The sequence below is a fragment of the Ctenopharyngodon idella genome, chromosome 3 (genome assembly GCF_019924925.1).
Source record: "Ctenopharyngodon idella isolate HZGC_01 chromosome 3, HZGC01, whole genome shotgun sequence".
NCBI lineage: Eukaryota > Metazoa > Chordata > Actinopteri > Cypriniformes > Xenocyprididae > Ctenopharyngodon > Ctenopharyngodon idella.
Genome location: NC_067222.1, coordinates 29,387,773 through 29,404,792, shown reverse-complemented (window position 1 = coordinate 29,404,792; position 17,020 = coordinate 29,387,773). Strand labels below are relative to the sequence as shown.

The 17,020-nt window shown below is 36.4% G+C and overlaps 1 protein-coding gene across 3 annotated transcripts; it reads right to left on the bottom strand.

Moving 5' to 3' along the window:
* Positions 1–1,708: 1,708 nt before the first annotated feature.
* strada (STE20 related adaptor alpha) lies at positions 1,709–16,084 on the bottom strand. Of its 3 annotated transcripts, XM_051888289.1 has the most exons (14): positions 15,927–16,084; positions 15,474–15,546; positions 15,329–15,386; positions 12,153–12,181; positions 9,943–10,008; positions 7,613–7,715; positions 7,384–7,505; positions 6,817–6,925; positions 6,600–6,723; positions 5,524–5,695; positions 3,352–3,456; positions 3,003–3,256; positions 2,775–2,817; positions 1,709–2,664 (listed from the first exon to the last, which is right to left on the bottom strand). In XM_051888289.1, the coding sequence occupies exons 2-14, from the start codon at positions 15,483–15,485 to the stop codon at positions 2,509–2,511; spliced, it is 1,353 nt and encodes a 450-aa protein (XP_051744249.1). In that variant the 5' UTR covers positions 15,486–15,546; positions 15,927–16,084; the 3' UTR covers positions 1,709–2,508. The 3 variants fall into 3 exon arrangements, with proteins under 3 accessions (XP_051744249.1, XP_051744250.1, XP_051744251.1); XM_051888290.1 differs by lacking the exon at positions 9,943–10,008; XM_051888291.1 differs by lacking the exons at positions 9,943–10,008; positions 12,153–12,181 and having other exon boundaries at positions 15,927–16,051.
* Between the last annotated feature and the right edge of the window lie 936 nt (positions 16,085–17,020).

Here is a 17,020-nt window from a genome sequence, read left to right as displayed (position 1 = left end):
ATTGAAGGACCGTTAGGACACTCCAGACACAGGATGGTTTGTTCTGGGAAGACGAGTCAATGACACATCTGTACCATTTGCTTCACAGGACACGTGCTTTCCACTATATACTATTTATCTACTACTATGTCATGTTTGGTCTCATCTGACAGCTTATAAACTGAACTCAAAGGTGCTGAACTTAATAGAGATATTAAAGTATCCTAATGTACAATCTAGGTGCTTAAACATGCATTGAGGAGAATATGTTAAAGGTGCAATATGTAACATTTTTGCAGTAAAAATATCCAAAAACCACTAGGCCAGTGTTATATATTTTGTTCACTTGAGTACTTACAATATCCCAAATGTTTCCAACTATTTTTAAATCGTGAGAAAATTGCAATTTTAACCAAGACTCCGGGACGTGTGAGGAGTCGCCTGTCAATTGCGTCATACCCGTGTCGGTCTTCCTCGGTTTCCGGTTTAATATTGTAGAAACCAAAGATATTGCAGAAAAGACGCTTTAATATATTACAATTTTTAATAGACAAGGCAACAACTGTTTTGATATATTTATAGACAGAAAATTAATTGTTGTTATATAGCTCAACACGTTTAGTCTTATTGTTTAAATCTAATTTTCTTGATTTTTTGCGAGCACCATGCTTTACCATGCCTCAGAGAAAAACACTATTTTGTGAAGTAGCTAACATAGCATAATCAGATGCAGCTTTATTTTTAGTAGCAGTAATACAGCATTTACTCCATCATACAATACGTTTTAAAATGAATTACATGCCATTTATCAACACAAGCCATCCAGCATTTAATATATTCAAAATCGATCTATCTTACTGCAGTGTGCCTCAAACAAGTGTCTCGTTATAACATCATTTTCAACACTCTCAAATGTATCAAATATGATAAACAGAGCTGTGTTAGCTCATACTCATGACCGGAAAAGCGGAAGCGGCACCGGCGACTGTGGCATAATAAAAGTTCCGCTGCTCGCGAGGCGTGTGTTGCGCAATCGCTCCAGCGACCTCGTTCAGCTCCCACAACACTTGGTCCTGCTCTGCTTCATACTACAGTAACGTTAATAATCGCATCCATGAACATGATTTCTTCCCGAGTCCAAAATTTTTACATATTGCACCTTTAATGTGTTTCTCCCCCTCTCGATCACCACCCATTTGTCTTTTTGTTTCCTGTCGGTCAGTTTTGGTGTTGGTATTCCACTCATGTTTAACAATGCTTTGCTCAGGGTATAAGAAGGAAAGGTAACTGTTAATCTGGGAGAATGCTTTAATCCTGCCACTCTCACACACCGGTTGTAACTTTCGTTATCTAAGCACTCAGGCTAAATCCTACATCTTTCAATCCGTTCTAAGGAAGACTTTTTACCTTTAAAGAATAAGAAGTTAAAGAATAACAACATCTTTAATGGAGTCAGATAAATACTTAAATTATGCATGTCATCCTTCAACTGCTTTTTGTTCTGATTATTGCATTTATCATTTATCAAAATAGCATTTATCAGTTGTCAGCCAAAACATGAAAATAATTACAAGCTTACCTGTAAAATTTTAATATCAGTGCATCCCTATTATCAACTGTATAGTATGTGGAGTAATCACTAATGCAGAAGCTGTTTTTCAAAATAGGTTTGTAAGTAGTAATGTAACAAACAACATTCTAAACATAAAAAAAACTCTATAACAGCAAACAACATCAACGGCAACATTTATTACATTTGACCAAGATGTAAATATGCTGAAAATACACAGAAGGTCCATTGAAGTATTTCCTTTTGTAACACATGCCAAGAACAGAAATTAACCGTAGCAAAAATTCAACAGAACTAATCGTTTTAAACTAATAACTGCACCAGATAGCAGAAAACTTGTCCTCTAGCATATTTCTTGTGCCGTCACTATTGAGCACCATTCCCACAATCTATCCATATATTAGACAGTGCTATGTCGAGTTTGACTTTACTGACAGCTCTTTATGCTTCACTGGACAAATATGGTAATTCGATTGCGAACCTGTGTTGCTGTAAGCTGGTAGACATTCATAGAGTGTCATTAGTTCAGTTGAAACACAGACAGAACGTTTCAGTAGCCTGAAGTGATCACCATTGTCACATGGCCAGTCTGTATAAGTAACTAAAATGTAGGCGAGGGTGCACAGTGCATGCCTCAGGCTTCAGTTCATGCTTCTGAATGCATTAGCAAGGCTATGTGGCTGCTGGCTTTTCATTTCTCTTCTTATCTCTTTGTAGTTTTAGTGACATACACAAATAACAAAGACAACCAAGAAACATTCCAGAGTCTTTTGTAGCTTCTTTGAAGCTCTTTGTAATGTCTATATCACATTCACATAGCACAGGCCTTCCCTTTTTCTCCCCTAAAACTAAAAAGCAAAAAGACACAAAACGAGATCTTCCACATTTCTCATTAAGAGCCCTATGGTAAATCAGCCCTTTCCATTTCCATCGTCCCTCCATCTCTCATCCGTTTCATGTCAAAAGTCCCAGTCATCCACCTCCAGCTGACTGAGATCAGACTCCAGACTGGCCAGTCCAGTGGGCGAATCCTGAGGCTGCATGCAGTCTAGGCTGCTGATTGGAGAAACTGGACACAGGAGTTCAGGAAGAGCCTCGGATGGTCTGCGCTTTATCTGAAACGTTACATTGACCACAGTGAAACACTGAGGAGAGTATGCAACCACTTTCTGTTTAAATTCTTACGAATACATCAGGAATTTGCTCAGAAGATGGTAAAACTCACTTGTTTGAAGAAGGAATGACCTATCAGAGAGCTGGCAGAAGGTCTGTGGTAAGACATAATGCACCACAAAATTATAACCTATTTGGTAACACTTTACAATACGGTTTCATTTCTTAACATTAGTTAAATATAATTAGTGGGATATGATGGTGAGTGAATCATGACAGAATTTCAAATTATTCCTTTAAAAATAAATACAAATCAGAAGCAGTGGAGTGTTATATTGACCTTTTCTCAGGATCTCTCTGCAGACAAAGTTCCACAAAGGCATGAAAGTGAGGACTGAAGGTCCGGCTGTATGGGTTTCCCGCGGAGGAGGATGAGGGCTCTCCGTTGGTGTGGCGAGCTCCACCGGCACCGGGGCCCTCGCAGATCCCAGAGTCGGCCCCCGAGCGAGACGGTTTCATGCTCAGTTCTTCAGGGGGGATGGTGGTGGTGTCCAGAAGGCAGGGGACTGTACCATTCAACTTCTCTAACAACATCTGACGCAGGCAAAGAGACAGTTTATGAAGCTAAATGTAAGTTAAAAAGGAGTGAAAGCAAAAAGGGATGGATAAAATGCAAGAGTGTGCCTTACCTGCGTAGCAGGCATGTCTTTAAAGGGCACGTGTCCATTAGCTAGCTCACATGCAGTGATGCCCAAACTGTAAATGTCTGAGCGGAAGTCATATCCCTGAAGATTCTGTCATATGCAGAGATGAATACAGATGCAATCAAATGTAATTTGCTCATTTCTGATGTATTATAAGTATAGTATACACTACTGTTCAAAAGTTTGGGGCTTTTCAATAAGTTTTTTTATTTTTTTTAAAGAAGTTTCTTATGCTCACCTGCATTTATTTAATCAATATTACAGTAATAAAAAAGTAGTAGTGTGTATTTCAATGCATTCTAATGTGTTGCTGTGCTTCTTAATATTTTTGAGGAGACCTTGATACGTTTTTTCAAGATTCTTTGAATAAAAAGCTCAAAAGAATAGCATTTATTACAAACCCGATTCCAAAAAAGTTGGGACACTGTATAAATTGTGAATAAAAAAGGGATGCAATGATGTGGAAGTTTCAAATTTCAATATTTTATTCAGAATACAACATAGATGACATATCAAATGTTTAAACTGAGAAAATTTATCATTTTAAGGGAAAAATAAGTTGATTTTAAATTTCATGGCATCAACACATCTCAAAAAAGTTGGGACAAGGCCATGTTTACCACTGCGTGGCATCCCCTCTTCTTTTTATAACAGTCTGCAAACGTCTGGGGACTGAGGAGACAAGTTGCTCAAGTTTAGGAATAGGAATGTTGTCCCATTCTTGTCTAATACAGGCTTCTAGTTGCTCAACTGTCTTAGGTCTTCTTTGTCGCATCTTCCTCTTTATGATGCGCCAAATGTTTTCTATGGGTGAAAGATCTGGACTGCAGGCTGGCCATTTCAGTACCCGGATCCTTCTTCTACGCAGCCATGATGTTGTAATTGATGCAGTATGTGGTCTGGCATTGTCATGTTGGAAAATGCAAGGTCTTCCCTGAAAGAGACGACGTCTGGATGGGAGCATATGTTGTTCTAGAACTTGAATATACCTTTCAGCACTGATGGTGCCTTTCCAGATGTGTAAGCTGCCCATGCCACACGCACTCATGCAACCCCATACCATCAGAGATGCAGGCTACTGAACTGAGCGCTGATAACAACTTGGGTTGTCCTTGTCCTCTTTAGTCCGGATGACATGGCGTCCCAGTTTTCCAAAAAGAACTTCAAATTTTGATTCGTCTGACCACAGAACAGTTTTCCACTTTGCCACAGTCCATTTTAAATGAGCCTTGGCCCAGAGAAAACACCTGCGCTTCTGGATCATGTTTAGATATGGCTTCTTTTTTGACCTATAGCAACGTACATTTTGACCTATAGCAACGTACATTTGCCAACGGCGAATGGCACGGTGGATTGCGTTCACTGACAATGTTTTCTGGAAGTATTCCTGAGCCCATGTTGTGATTTCCATTACAGTAGCATTCCTGTATGTGATGCAGTGCCGTCTAAGGGCCCGAAGATCACGGGCATCCGGTATGGTTTTCCGGCCTTGACCCTTACGCACAGAGATTGTTCCAGATTCTCTGAATCTTTGGATGATATTATGCACTGTAGATGATGATAACTTCAAACTCTTTGCAATTTTTCTCTGAGAAACTCCTTTCTGATATTGCTCTGCTATTTTTCGCCGCAGCATTGGGGGAATTGGTGATTCTCTGCCCATCTTGACTTCTGAGAGACACTGCCACTCTGAGAGGCTCTTTTTATACCCAATCATGTTGCCAATTGACCTAATAAGTTGCAAATTGGTCCTCCAGCTGTTCCTTATATGTACATTTAACTTTTCCGGCCTCTTATTGCTACCTGTCCCAACTTTTTTGGAATGTGTAGCTCTCATGAAATCCAAAATGAGCCAATATTTGGCATGACATTTCAAAATGTCTCACTTTCAACATTTTATATGTTATCTATATTCTATTGTGAATAAAATATAAGTTTATGAGATTTGTAAATTATTGCATTCCTTTTTTATTCACAATTTGTACAGTGTCTCAACTTTTTTGGAATCGGGTTTGTAGAAATAGAAATCTTTTCTATCAATGTAAATGTCTTTACAGTCCCTTTTAATCAATTTAATGTAGGCCTGCTGCATAAAACTATTCATTTCTTTATATTACTGACCCCAAAATTTAGATTGGTAGTGTATATCAAACATACCTGCTGCAGAACCTCTGGACTGAGCCAAGGTAGCACTTTAACACTGTACTGGGGAAAATCATGTACAACACGTGCTCTCTGACCGTGACGAATCAAGCTGAAGATACTCCTAAGACCGGACAAATACACCTGCCCATCTGCTGAAATCAGGATGTGGCTTGCCTTCACACTCCTACAGACACAGATTAAGATGATTAAAAAGTATTCTTGTAGCAAATACATTAAAAACATGAGATTGACAGTCTGGTTTGATGGTGGATATATCTTAAAGGGTTAGTTCACCCAAAAATGAAAATCCTGTCATTAATTACTCACCCTCATGTCGTTCCACACCCGTAAGACCTTCATTCATCTTCGGAACACAAATTAAGATACTTTTGTTAAAATCCGAAGGCTCAGTGAGGCCTCTATTGACAGCAAGATAATTAACACTTTTAGATGCCCAGAAAGCTACAAAAGACATATTTAAAACAGTTCATGTGACTACAGTGGTTCAACCTTAATGTTATGAAGTGATGAGAATACTTTTTGTATGCCAAAAAAACCCAAAATAACAACTTTTCAGCATCTGACTTTTCAATATCTAGTTATGGCCGTGATTCGGATCGCATGTCAAACTGCTGAAATCACGTGACTTTGGCACTCTTAACCACTGATTCGAAACAAAAGATTCGTAAAGCTTCGAAGCAGTGTTTTGAAATCGGCCATAACTAGATATTGCTAAAAAGTCGTTATTTTGGTTTTTTTTGGCGCACAAAAAGTATTCTCGTCGCTTCATAATATTAAGGTTGAACCACTGCAGTCACATGAACTGTTTTAAATATGTCTTTATTAGCTTTCTGGGCATCTGAAAGTGTAAATTATCTTGCTGTCAATGGAGGCCTCACTGATCCATCGGATTTCATCAAAAATATCTTAATTTGTGTTCTGAAGATGAATGAAGGTCTTACGGGTGTAGAACGACATGAGGGTGAGTAATTAATGACTGAATTTTCATTTTTGGGTTAACAAACCCTTTAACCTGTTTGTCTAATAACAACAATAACTAATCATGTGAGTGTACATGTGTTCCTCACCGGTGAACGTAGCCCATCTGATGTATATACTCCAGCGCTCTCAGTACACCCAGCAGGATGTAGGCAATTGTCTGCTCACTCAAACCATCAGCAAAATGTGTACTGATCAAGTCTCGAGCTGAACCTTATAAAGAAAAGAAACACAAAAAAATGGTAAGCAAAAAATATTTTGAGCAGTTCAAACTTGATATGGTTGATGCAGAATGTCTCAGCTAACCGTAGGCCATGAAGGGTGTGATCACCCACAGTTCATTCTCAGCAATGAAGACGCTCTTGTATGGGAGGATACAGGGGTGGTGGAACAGCTTAGACACATGGAGTTCTCCCTTTGGAAAAAGCAAACAGAAAGTGGTTGCAAGGCTTATGTATATATACAAACGATGACTAATTGACTAGTTAAGCATTTGTTTTAGCTGCACCAACTACTTACAATCACAAACTAATTAGAATTACAAAAGCACAAAATTACTAAAACTAATTAAAATGAAAATATTAATAAATTCTATAATAATATATAATACTAAAGATTCAAGAATAATACTAAATAATCCCCCCCCAAAAAACACTGCATTGACTGAGGATATGTTCTTATTAATGTATTTTATTGTATATGTATATATTGTTTTTTTCAAAAGAAAGACACGTTGTTAAAAATAGCTTATTTTGAAACAGTTATCTGTGATGTGATTTGGGAATACAACAAAATATTAATTTCAGTTATTTTGCATATTTTGCTATTTCACATTTACTATTGTTTAAAAAAATTATAAAACTTTCTACTGACCTGTAAGTAATTGACCATGTCATTAGTACAGGAATCCAGGTCAATGCGGCGGATGGCCACATGCTCCCCTGTAGGTCTGTACCTGGCCAGATTCACTGTCATCAAATCCTCCAAACCTCGACCTACACAAGCACAGACAAACACACACTCATCAGCTGTAGGAATCACAGACGATCGCAGAGAACCTCACAGAGATATCTGTACTAGTGCTGTGCAGTCTTGGCCTCACCTATGACAGTGCGCAGCTCATAGGCGTTGTTGTCTGGAAGAAAGCTTCCCATCGTGTCCCTGCGTGGGATAGGGCTCAGAGACTCTTGACTGTCCTCATGGGCCTGAGTCAATGAAGAGTCATTAGTCAAATAAGGAAACACACTGTGGCCCACAAAAGTGTGATGCCACTGGGGCTGAATAAACAAAGTGCCAACTGAATGCGGCTGTGTCTCGATCACCTTCCTGATGTCAGACAGTTTATTGTAAACATAAACTCGGGCATTAGAATGGGCCTTGATCCACTAAATATTGAGACACTAGGGAGCAGATTGAGACACACTTCAGATCCCAAGAGCATTCCCGGCCCATTCAACACAACCAAATCCTTTTAACATACTTGAATTACTAGATTGTGAACCATGTGATTTTACTGGAGGTGCATTTGTGATAGTGGCTTGTGGGTATGCAGTCATACAGTGACCCAATAAAGTATTTCAACACTTAAAGGGTTAGTTCACCCAAAAATGAAAATTCTGTCATTAATTACTCACCCTCATGTCGTTCCACACCCGTAAAACCTTGGTTCATCTTCAGAACACAAATTAAGATATTTTTGATAAAATCTGATGGCTCAGTGAGGCCTGCATCGCCAGCAAGATCTTTTCCTTTTTCAATGCCCAGAAAGCTAATAAAAACATATTTAAAACAGTTCATGTGATTACAGTGGTTCAACCTTAATATTATAAAGTGACTAGAATACTTTTTGTGCACCAAAAATAACAAAATAGAGACTTTATTGAACAATATCTAGTGATGGACGATTTCAAAACACTGCTTCATGAAGCTTCGAAGCTTTACAAATCTTTTGTTTCAGTGATTCAGAGCGCGTATCAAACTGCCAAAGTCACGTGAACTATTGAAGTTTCAAAACACTTATGACGTAACGAAGCCTCGTTTACTGAAATCATGGGATTTTGGTGCTCCGAACACTGATTTGAAACAAATGATTCGTAAAGCTTCGAAGCTTCATGAAGCAGTGTTTTGAAATCGCCCATCACTAGATATTGTTGAATAAAGTCATTATTTTGTTTTTTTGGCGCACAAAAAGTATTCTCGTTGCTTTATAATATTAAAGTTGAACCACTGTAGTCACATGAACCGTTTTAAATATGAGCTGAAGATGAATGAAGATCTTACGGGTGTGGAACAACATGAGGGTGAGTAATTAATTACAGAATTTTCATTTTTGTGTGAACTACCCCTTTAATTCACACTTACAAATGTATGAATGTCATTACATTAGATGATCAAATACCAAATCAAATGGCATCTACCTTAAAGTAATGTTCTCGTTCTCCTTTCCAAGCAAAGCATTTCACAAAACAAGCTTGTTAGGTTTTAACAGATAAAATAATAGATTTACTGTACAAAATTAAGAAAAAACATGCTCGAGTCTGACACTTTCTGGTGGTAAACATTAGCGAAATGTGTTGAATGTGATGAACTTGCTGATCTATAGTGGATGAACTATACTAGCATTCAAAAGTTTGGGTCAGTAATATATTTTTTAAAGAAATAAATACTTTTATTCAGCAAGGATACATTAAATTGGGGTGACAGTAAAGAAATGTAAATTTACAACATTTTATTTAGAATAAATGCTGTACTTAGACCTTTTATTTTGAAAAATAAATGTTTCTTGAACAACAAATTATCTAATCATATTTGAGTGATTTCTGAAGGATCATGTGACTCTGAAGACTGGAGTAATGATACTGAAAATTCAGATTTAACATCACAGGAATAAATTACATTTTAAAATATATTCAAATAGAAAACAGTTTTTTAATTAATAAAATTATTACATTAAATTAATAGAATTTCACAATACTACTGTTTTCACTATTTTTGTGCCTGTGTGAATTTCTTAAATCCACTACCAGTTGGTTGAAAGTCACAGCAAAGATCTCTAGATAAAGGTTGTTTGCAGATGCCACTTTGTTTGATATTTTGTTTCTAATGCAAAGACATTTTAAGTATTTTTTGACTCACTGCACATTCACAGATGTTGTAGGGAGTTTGGAAGATAATATAGTGAAACAAAAACAAAAAAAAGTCTTTTGATTGTGTTCCAGCATCAACCTTTAGTGCTTCTAATTTCTGACCTTCTGATTTGTGTCACCGTGCAAGCAGCAAACATTCTAAGTGCATGTTAGCTTTCCTTCAAAAAGCATCATAGTATTTTGGGATATCGATCAAATATATTATGACAATCAATGTCAGTTTCAGTGAATTAGGAAACATTTCAAGTACACACATATACAATCACAGATAACAGCACAAACCAACCTGGTTTTGAAGAGGGGAAGGGTTTTTTTTGCGCATACACTGATAAATCCCAGCCATTGCAAAGCTCTTCAGAGAATCATACAGATCAAGTACTGAGAAACGGCAGATTATAGCTAATTAAAGATTCAGTCCAACTGTTCTGAAACTCAGTACGAGACCAAGAAGTTGAAACTGCAGCAGGAATGGCTTCACAAAACTCTGCATATTTGCAAAAGCATGTTATAAGCATCAAATAAACTGTACAATACACTATGTTGCATTTGGCCATAGATATACATGATCCCATTAAGACCAAGTACCTTTTTTTTTTTTTTTTTTTTTTACTTACATTAGTTTCCATTAGTGCTACCATGGAACTCATAGATAATATTAACAATAACTCTCAAATATTTGAGAGTATTTGTCAGTGGAGATCATGCAGGTCTATGGCAATTCATGTAACAAATCATTTTTCGCCCTTTGATGTGTTTGCAGGAGTATTTCAGTGAACAGTGCAGCAAGCCCAGGCTTTGACAGGATGACTCCATGTGTTGCATTAACACAATGAGCATCATCCCACTTCACATGCTTAGGTGACCAATGACGACAACATCACTATTCCTGGTGTTGGTTCGTTCTTTGTGACAACTCTTATGAGTGAATTTCATAAGATAGATGTCTTAAATTGCATTAATGAGGGGTAATGCAGAATTAGTCTGACTGATTCACAATGTGTCAATTTATGAGGTGAAAGGGTAGTAGCAGTAAACAACAATACACAAATCACAGACTAACCATTTACATTCTTAATTATCTGTTGAATTGGACTGATAATTAGATAAAGAAGCAATTAATTAAATTCACTCAAAGTTTATGTCCTCCTTCATTAAAGGGACAGCTCACCCAAAAGCGCAAACAGTATGTACTCCTCCCTTAGGCTACCATATGGCTTTAGAAACCTATTAAAAGTATTTTTTGTTTTTGTTTTTTAAAGTAATTACTTTTATTCAGCAAGACTACATTAAATTGGTCAAAAGTGTCAGTAAAGGTGTTTATAATGGTTAAAAAAAAAAAATGCAGCTCTTTGGAACTTTCTATTCTTCAAAGCATGAAAAAAAAAAAAAAATCAAGGTTTCCAATAATATATCCAAAAAAACAACTGTCTTCAGCATTGATAATAATAAGAAATGTTTCTTGAGCACCAAATCATAATTTTAGAATGATTTATGAAGTATCATGAAGACTAGAAAGACGATGCTGAAAATTGCAATCAAAAGAATTAAAGTTACAATTTAAAATAAATTAAAATAGAAAAACGTGATTTTAAACTGTAACAATACAATTTAACAATTTTACTGTATTACTGTGTTTCTGATCAAATAAAAGCAGCCTCGGTGAATATAATACTCTTCTTTTAAAAAGTAAAAACATTTTAAGAAAATCTTACCGGCCCCAGTAGTGAATCTATCAATATTTATGTATTTGCTCTAAATTTTTTTAAAAGGGTGAGCCATCATTTCAACCAAACTCTCATTGAGACTTAACATGTGTATTGCAAAATACAGTGTGACTCTAGCTAAAAACATTTTTGCTATTAGATATAATCACACTATTAAATAAGTTAATAAGACTATTATTAGTGTGTCTTACACTCATGCTTGCAATTTACAAGTCGAAGAAAAATTACAAAAACGCTACATTCCTTCAGAAACATGATGGTCAAATCTTCTAGTGAATTTTTGGGTGAACTATCCCTATTGTATCTGATCTTCAACATAAATGTGTTGAATTGCTGTTTGCTCTTTAATTCAGGCTCTTAATTATGATTCAAGTATTACATTACTGGGTAACTAAACCCCAAGCTGTCATTTCCCTTTGGTATTATTGTAAGCACTACTTACAATAATAAACCACTTTACCCAGTGAGTTTCTTTTCCTCATTAAAGTTTGAACACTTCCCTCTTCTGGACCCTCAGTCTGAGTGGGTGTGGAGGTATGAGTGTCACAGCAGCACGATGAGTGCATGCACGCAAACACAGGAGCACAGGGGGGTGTATTCATTCGAGCACACACACACACACACACACACACACACACACACACACACACAATTAATATTGCATTTGCTAATTTACACAAACGCACACCAGTTCACGTGCTCATACACGCACAACTATCGCACACCCATACCAACAGGCGAATGGAAAAGCTGGAAGATATTCCGCACTTACTTTCCTTAGTGGGCTTGCCTGAGTTTGCTCTGGTGTAGAGAAACCATGTAAATGACGCAAAAGACACACATACAAACAAACAATCTGCCTTTAAAGTGGTTCTCACAAATTTAAGAAACACCTAGAACATCTTTAGTTTTCTGAGAGCCCCTCTTAGCTTATTATCAACATCCTTTCAATCGAAACTCTCTACATCCTTCATGCGAATGAATCAATTCAAAAAGATATTTTGTATAAAATGTAAAAAAAAAAAAAAAAAAAAAAAAAAAAAAAGTAATATATATTGACACCCAATTATTAGTTTTTCCCCTTTCTCCTAACAAACAAACAATGAAACATTACATAAGAAAGATTCTAACATAAATAAATATAAGAAACACAGTATCTGTCAAATTTTTTATTGTCTAGTCTAAATTGCTACACAGGGCTTGAAATTAACTTTTTTGCTCTTCATCCACAGTGGCTAGTGGTTTTCCAAAGTTACTAGCCACTCAGCATTTTCACTGGCTACAATTTTGACATCGATACCATGGGGGGAAAAACTGCCATATAGGTATTTTTAATATTATCTCATAATTTGGCAGCAGGTATGTTAGGCTGCTGTCACTTTAAGACCTGACACACGGATCTATTATACCGTTACACATGCGGTTTCTTTCTCAATTGCCTTAAAACATAACTAACTGTGCTTACGTGAATACTCGCCAAGACTGGCATTTTGACATTATTTTTTGTGTATTTGACTGTTTAAGCGCAATATGCAGCAAAAAAGAACTCGATTTAGCACTTAGAGGTGGCTTTATGTGTGCGCACTTTGGGTGTGAGCACAAAATCCCATGGCAAAATTCAAGCCCTGTAACACCAACAATATTCATCCGGAGCAAATGAAATGAAAAGAGTGAGGGGAGGCGGGTTTGTCAGATAGATGAAAGAGCGAGAAAGCGCAGCTGGTATCATGTATTCTTGTACCTATTCTATGGAAAATGAGTATTGGAAGCATTTCAGATATTTCAGTGTCAATATGTATCAATATTTTTGATAACACTGTATCGCACTTAGTTTATTATTTCAGATGCCTTTTTAAAAGACTACAATTGAAAAATGTATATCAAAGTGGCTAGTAGGAGTGACTGCTTTGCACGCCACTGCTGAAATCCACCCGCATTTGGTGGGTTGGCGGGTGTTAATGTCAAGCCCTGTTGATACCACATATATTATGATCTATATCGCAGCTGACACAGATATTTAATCGCATTGCATATACTAAATGATCTAAATCATTTAAGCAAGCAACAATTCTATTTATATTACTTGAGCATTCAATTCAACAAAAAAGGATAAACCATCAAAAAAAAAAAAAAAAAACATTCTTTAATATCTACTTTCTTTTTTTTTATTTTTTTTTTTAAATTGAACAATCTTGGTTATCATCCCTTTTTATTTACGCATTGCCATTGAACACGTAACAGCCAAAAGCAAATTAAATTTAGCGTCTTTAAAGCAGACATGAAGCAGCAATTATGGACTACAACAAAATGAATAGAAGCAGACATAGAAAAAGCAGCAACATCTAGAAAATCTCTTCATTGTCCATGAATTACACACCATCTTAGAAACAGGCAACTTTAAAAACTAATTGATATTAGCTACAATATAGCATTCAAGACACTGTGGCTGTACAGTTTATATATATTTCAAAGCTACTTGGCATTAAAATAAACCTCTTGAACAAGACACCTGTCAGCAAAAGCATACGAACTAGAGAATTATACACCACACAAGTCTGAAATAATGCTTTCCATTTTTACAAGACAGTTATTGTTTGTACCACTACAGTCTAACATATTTGTTCAGTTTATAATGTAAACTACCGTTCAAAAGTTTGGGGTCAGTAAAAGCTTTTAATGTTCTTAAAAGAATTCCAAGGCTGTTAATTTGATTAGACTAATTTTGTGAAATAGTATTTAAAACAGCTATAAGTTATAATTAAAATTCCTGTCGGATATATTTTTAAATGTAATTCATTCCTTTGATGTCAAAGCTGAATTTTCAGCATCATTACTCCAGTCTTCAGTGTCACATGATCCTTCAGAAATCATTCTAATATGATGATTTGCTGCTTGAAAAACAATTATTATTATCAAAGGTGAAAACAGTTGTGCTGCTTAATATTTTTGTGGAAACAGTGATACCTATTTTAAGGATTCTTTGATTAATAGACAGGCACTTTTTAATCAGTTTAGCGCATCCTATCCGAATAACGGTAATAATTTATTTAAAAATAATAGCAACATCTTTTAAGGACCCCAAACTTTTGAACTAGGAGAGAATATAAACGTTTATACTGATGTAAGCACAATGCTGTCAAAAGGCACATGCATCAAAAAGTAAAAATATATGAAGCATTTCTTATATCTGGATTTCTCTGTAAACTAGTCTGTAAGTAAAAGCTCACAATCTACCGATACATATAGTGTTCCTGTAAGAGATTTCATTCGGCTTCACCTTAGACCTCCCCTACAGATCAGTTGCAGTGACTCAGCTGTCAGTTGCACCACAGAAGCAATCCATCAACACCTAGCAATTACACTACATCAGAGTCAGCCTACATACATACAGATACATCACCACAGAAAGAAGATTAAAAAGCCTCACAGATACAAGGACACACACAATCTGCTGTTACCACCATCATCAGTCACCATGACACAAACGCTGCACTTTCATTACAGAGCAGTATCACACCACACCGTATAACACAATTACAACAAAAACCCACAAAGATTGGCAATATTAAATTCACAAAACCTTTAATGAAGCGCACGCAAAACAAACAGCGAACCAAAAGCTGTATTGCTGCTTTTGCAAAGGTTGCGATCATGGGTAAACTGCATATGTAGAGCTTCTCTTTTGCTATTGCCTGCATAGCTGACTATGAGGGGGATTTGTGTCCAAAAATGTGTATCTCCTTGATGAGTTCAAGGTGGGCCAATTTACCCTTTGAATGTTGCAGAAGTAACTTTAAATATGAGTGTATTATAGGAACTAAATGTTTGATGTTCTAGGGCTCCCCTTCACACTCACCCTGGCTACAGCGGAATAAGCTCAGGCGGTGGGGTTAGCTGAAAGAGGTACGAGAAGCACAGCGACATGAGGTGCTGGACTATTGAACTCACCTCCAAATAACTCTAGATCCCTCAGGCTTTCCACACTAAGTTTCTCTGACACCCAGCGCTGAGAGAAAGTGAGAGATTAATGTACATTCAAACAAAATCAGTCACTTTGACAATCATGTATTTCAACTCAATCAAGCTCACTCACCAAAAAAGACATGGATCCTGGAGATGGTGATGACAGGTAGAAGTACTTTCACAAACACATAAAGAGTAAAGATCTGCAAGAACATAGCAGAAGTTGCTAAGATTCAACTGATTATTTTCTCCTGCTCTGAAACTTTCTGAATTATGCAAAGAAATTATTAAAGAACAGTGGTCGACATCAAATGGGATTTATTGGCTACATGTGTTTGTAAATAAGATGACTTTGGGTTTGCTCAGTTCGTGAGCAGCATGAGAAATATGTATTTACTCACACAAATCCGCTATTTTATTAAAAGCAGGGTTAATCGTTTATAAACAAATGTAGCATGCAAGTTTATAGGTCAGTATCTTTCAGTTAGCCAAGCAGCGACAAGAATTTCTCTCAATTATGATAAACAGAGCTCGGAGGTCCAATGTGCTTGTGTAAGTAATACAGTATAATCGTTAAACTCACCTTCTGTTAATAACTTGCGTTCGTCTTATTGAGCAAATAGTCAAATGTTTTGTTCAGTTATAAACAAAACTGGAGGATGAAACGCATTTCTTCCCTCGCAGTGGGCTGGGTCGTGTTAAAGAACGTTAGGTAATTGGACAAGTGCCGTTGACGACTCGGCGTCCTCGTGTTCCTATTGGATCAAAGGTTGGATGCGTGTCATCCTATTGGTCTAAATTCGTGAGCAAATTAAATATTCTGCGTTCTGTGTTGCCATATCTTCGTTTTATCGTTTTATAAGTATGAGCTGTTGCGGGTTGCAGTTTTAGGGTCCAACGACTAATCGCAAATGTCAAATATCCCACCACTGTCATAGTAAAAATAAGGAAAGATTTATTAATTTATCTAGATGGTCTTTAGAATATATAAACTATTTTAATTATCTTCGTGAAATCATATATTTGCATTATTTTGCAACAGTGTGATCGTTTAATCCAGTGGTTCCCAACCTGCTCTGAGGTCAAACATGGATACGAAAAACCTTTTTGTATAGTTTCTAGGAATGCTCCAAATAATCGGCCACTTATCCGAAAATGTTGTCAATTACTTCCTTTGATTCTATACGTGGTCTCTCAGCTTGCCGATCACATAAACCGGTCGCATTTTTATGCCGCAAAAGACGCGAGATTTTCTTTTAATCTTACCTCCGTATGATGCCTATTAAAGTAGTGTTTAAGTGAGGCGCTGGTGCCGCTTTGTTTACAGAGGTAACCAAGGAAACTCTACACTGCAAAAATGCTTTTCTTATTTAGTATTTTGTCTTGTTTCCAGCCTAAATAACTAAGAATTCTTAAATCAAGATGCTTTTACTAGATAAGTAAAATGACATAAGATATATTTTCTTGTTTTCTGGAAAATAAAATCAAAATGAAGTGAGTTTTTGCTTAAAACAAACAAAATTATCTGCCAATGGGGTAAGAAAAATAATATTGTTTCTGTTTGAAATCTTGTTTCTTGTTACTGTCCCAAACAGAAACAAGATTATTTTCTTACCCCATTGGCAGATAATTTAGCTTCTTTTAAGCAAAAAATTACATCAATGAAATGATGAAACA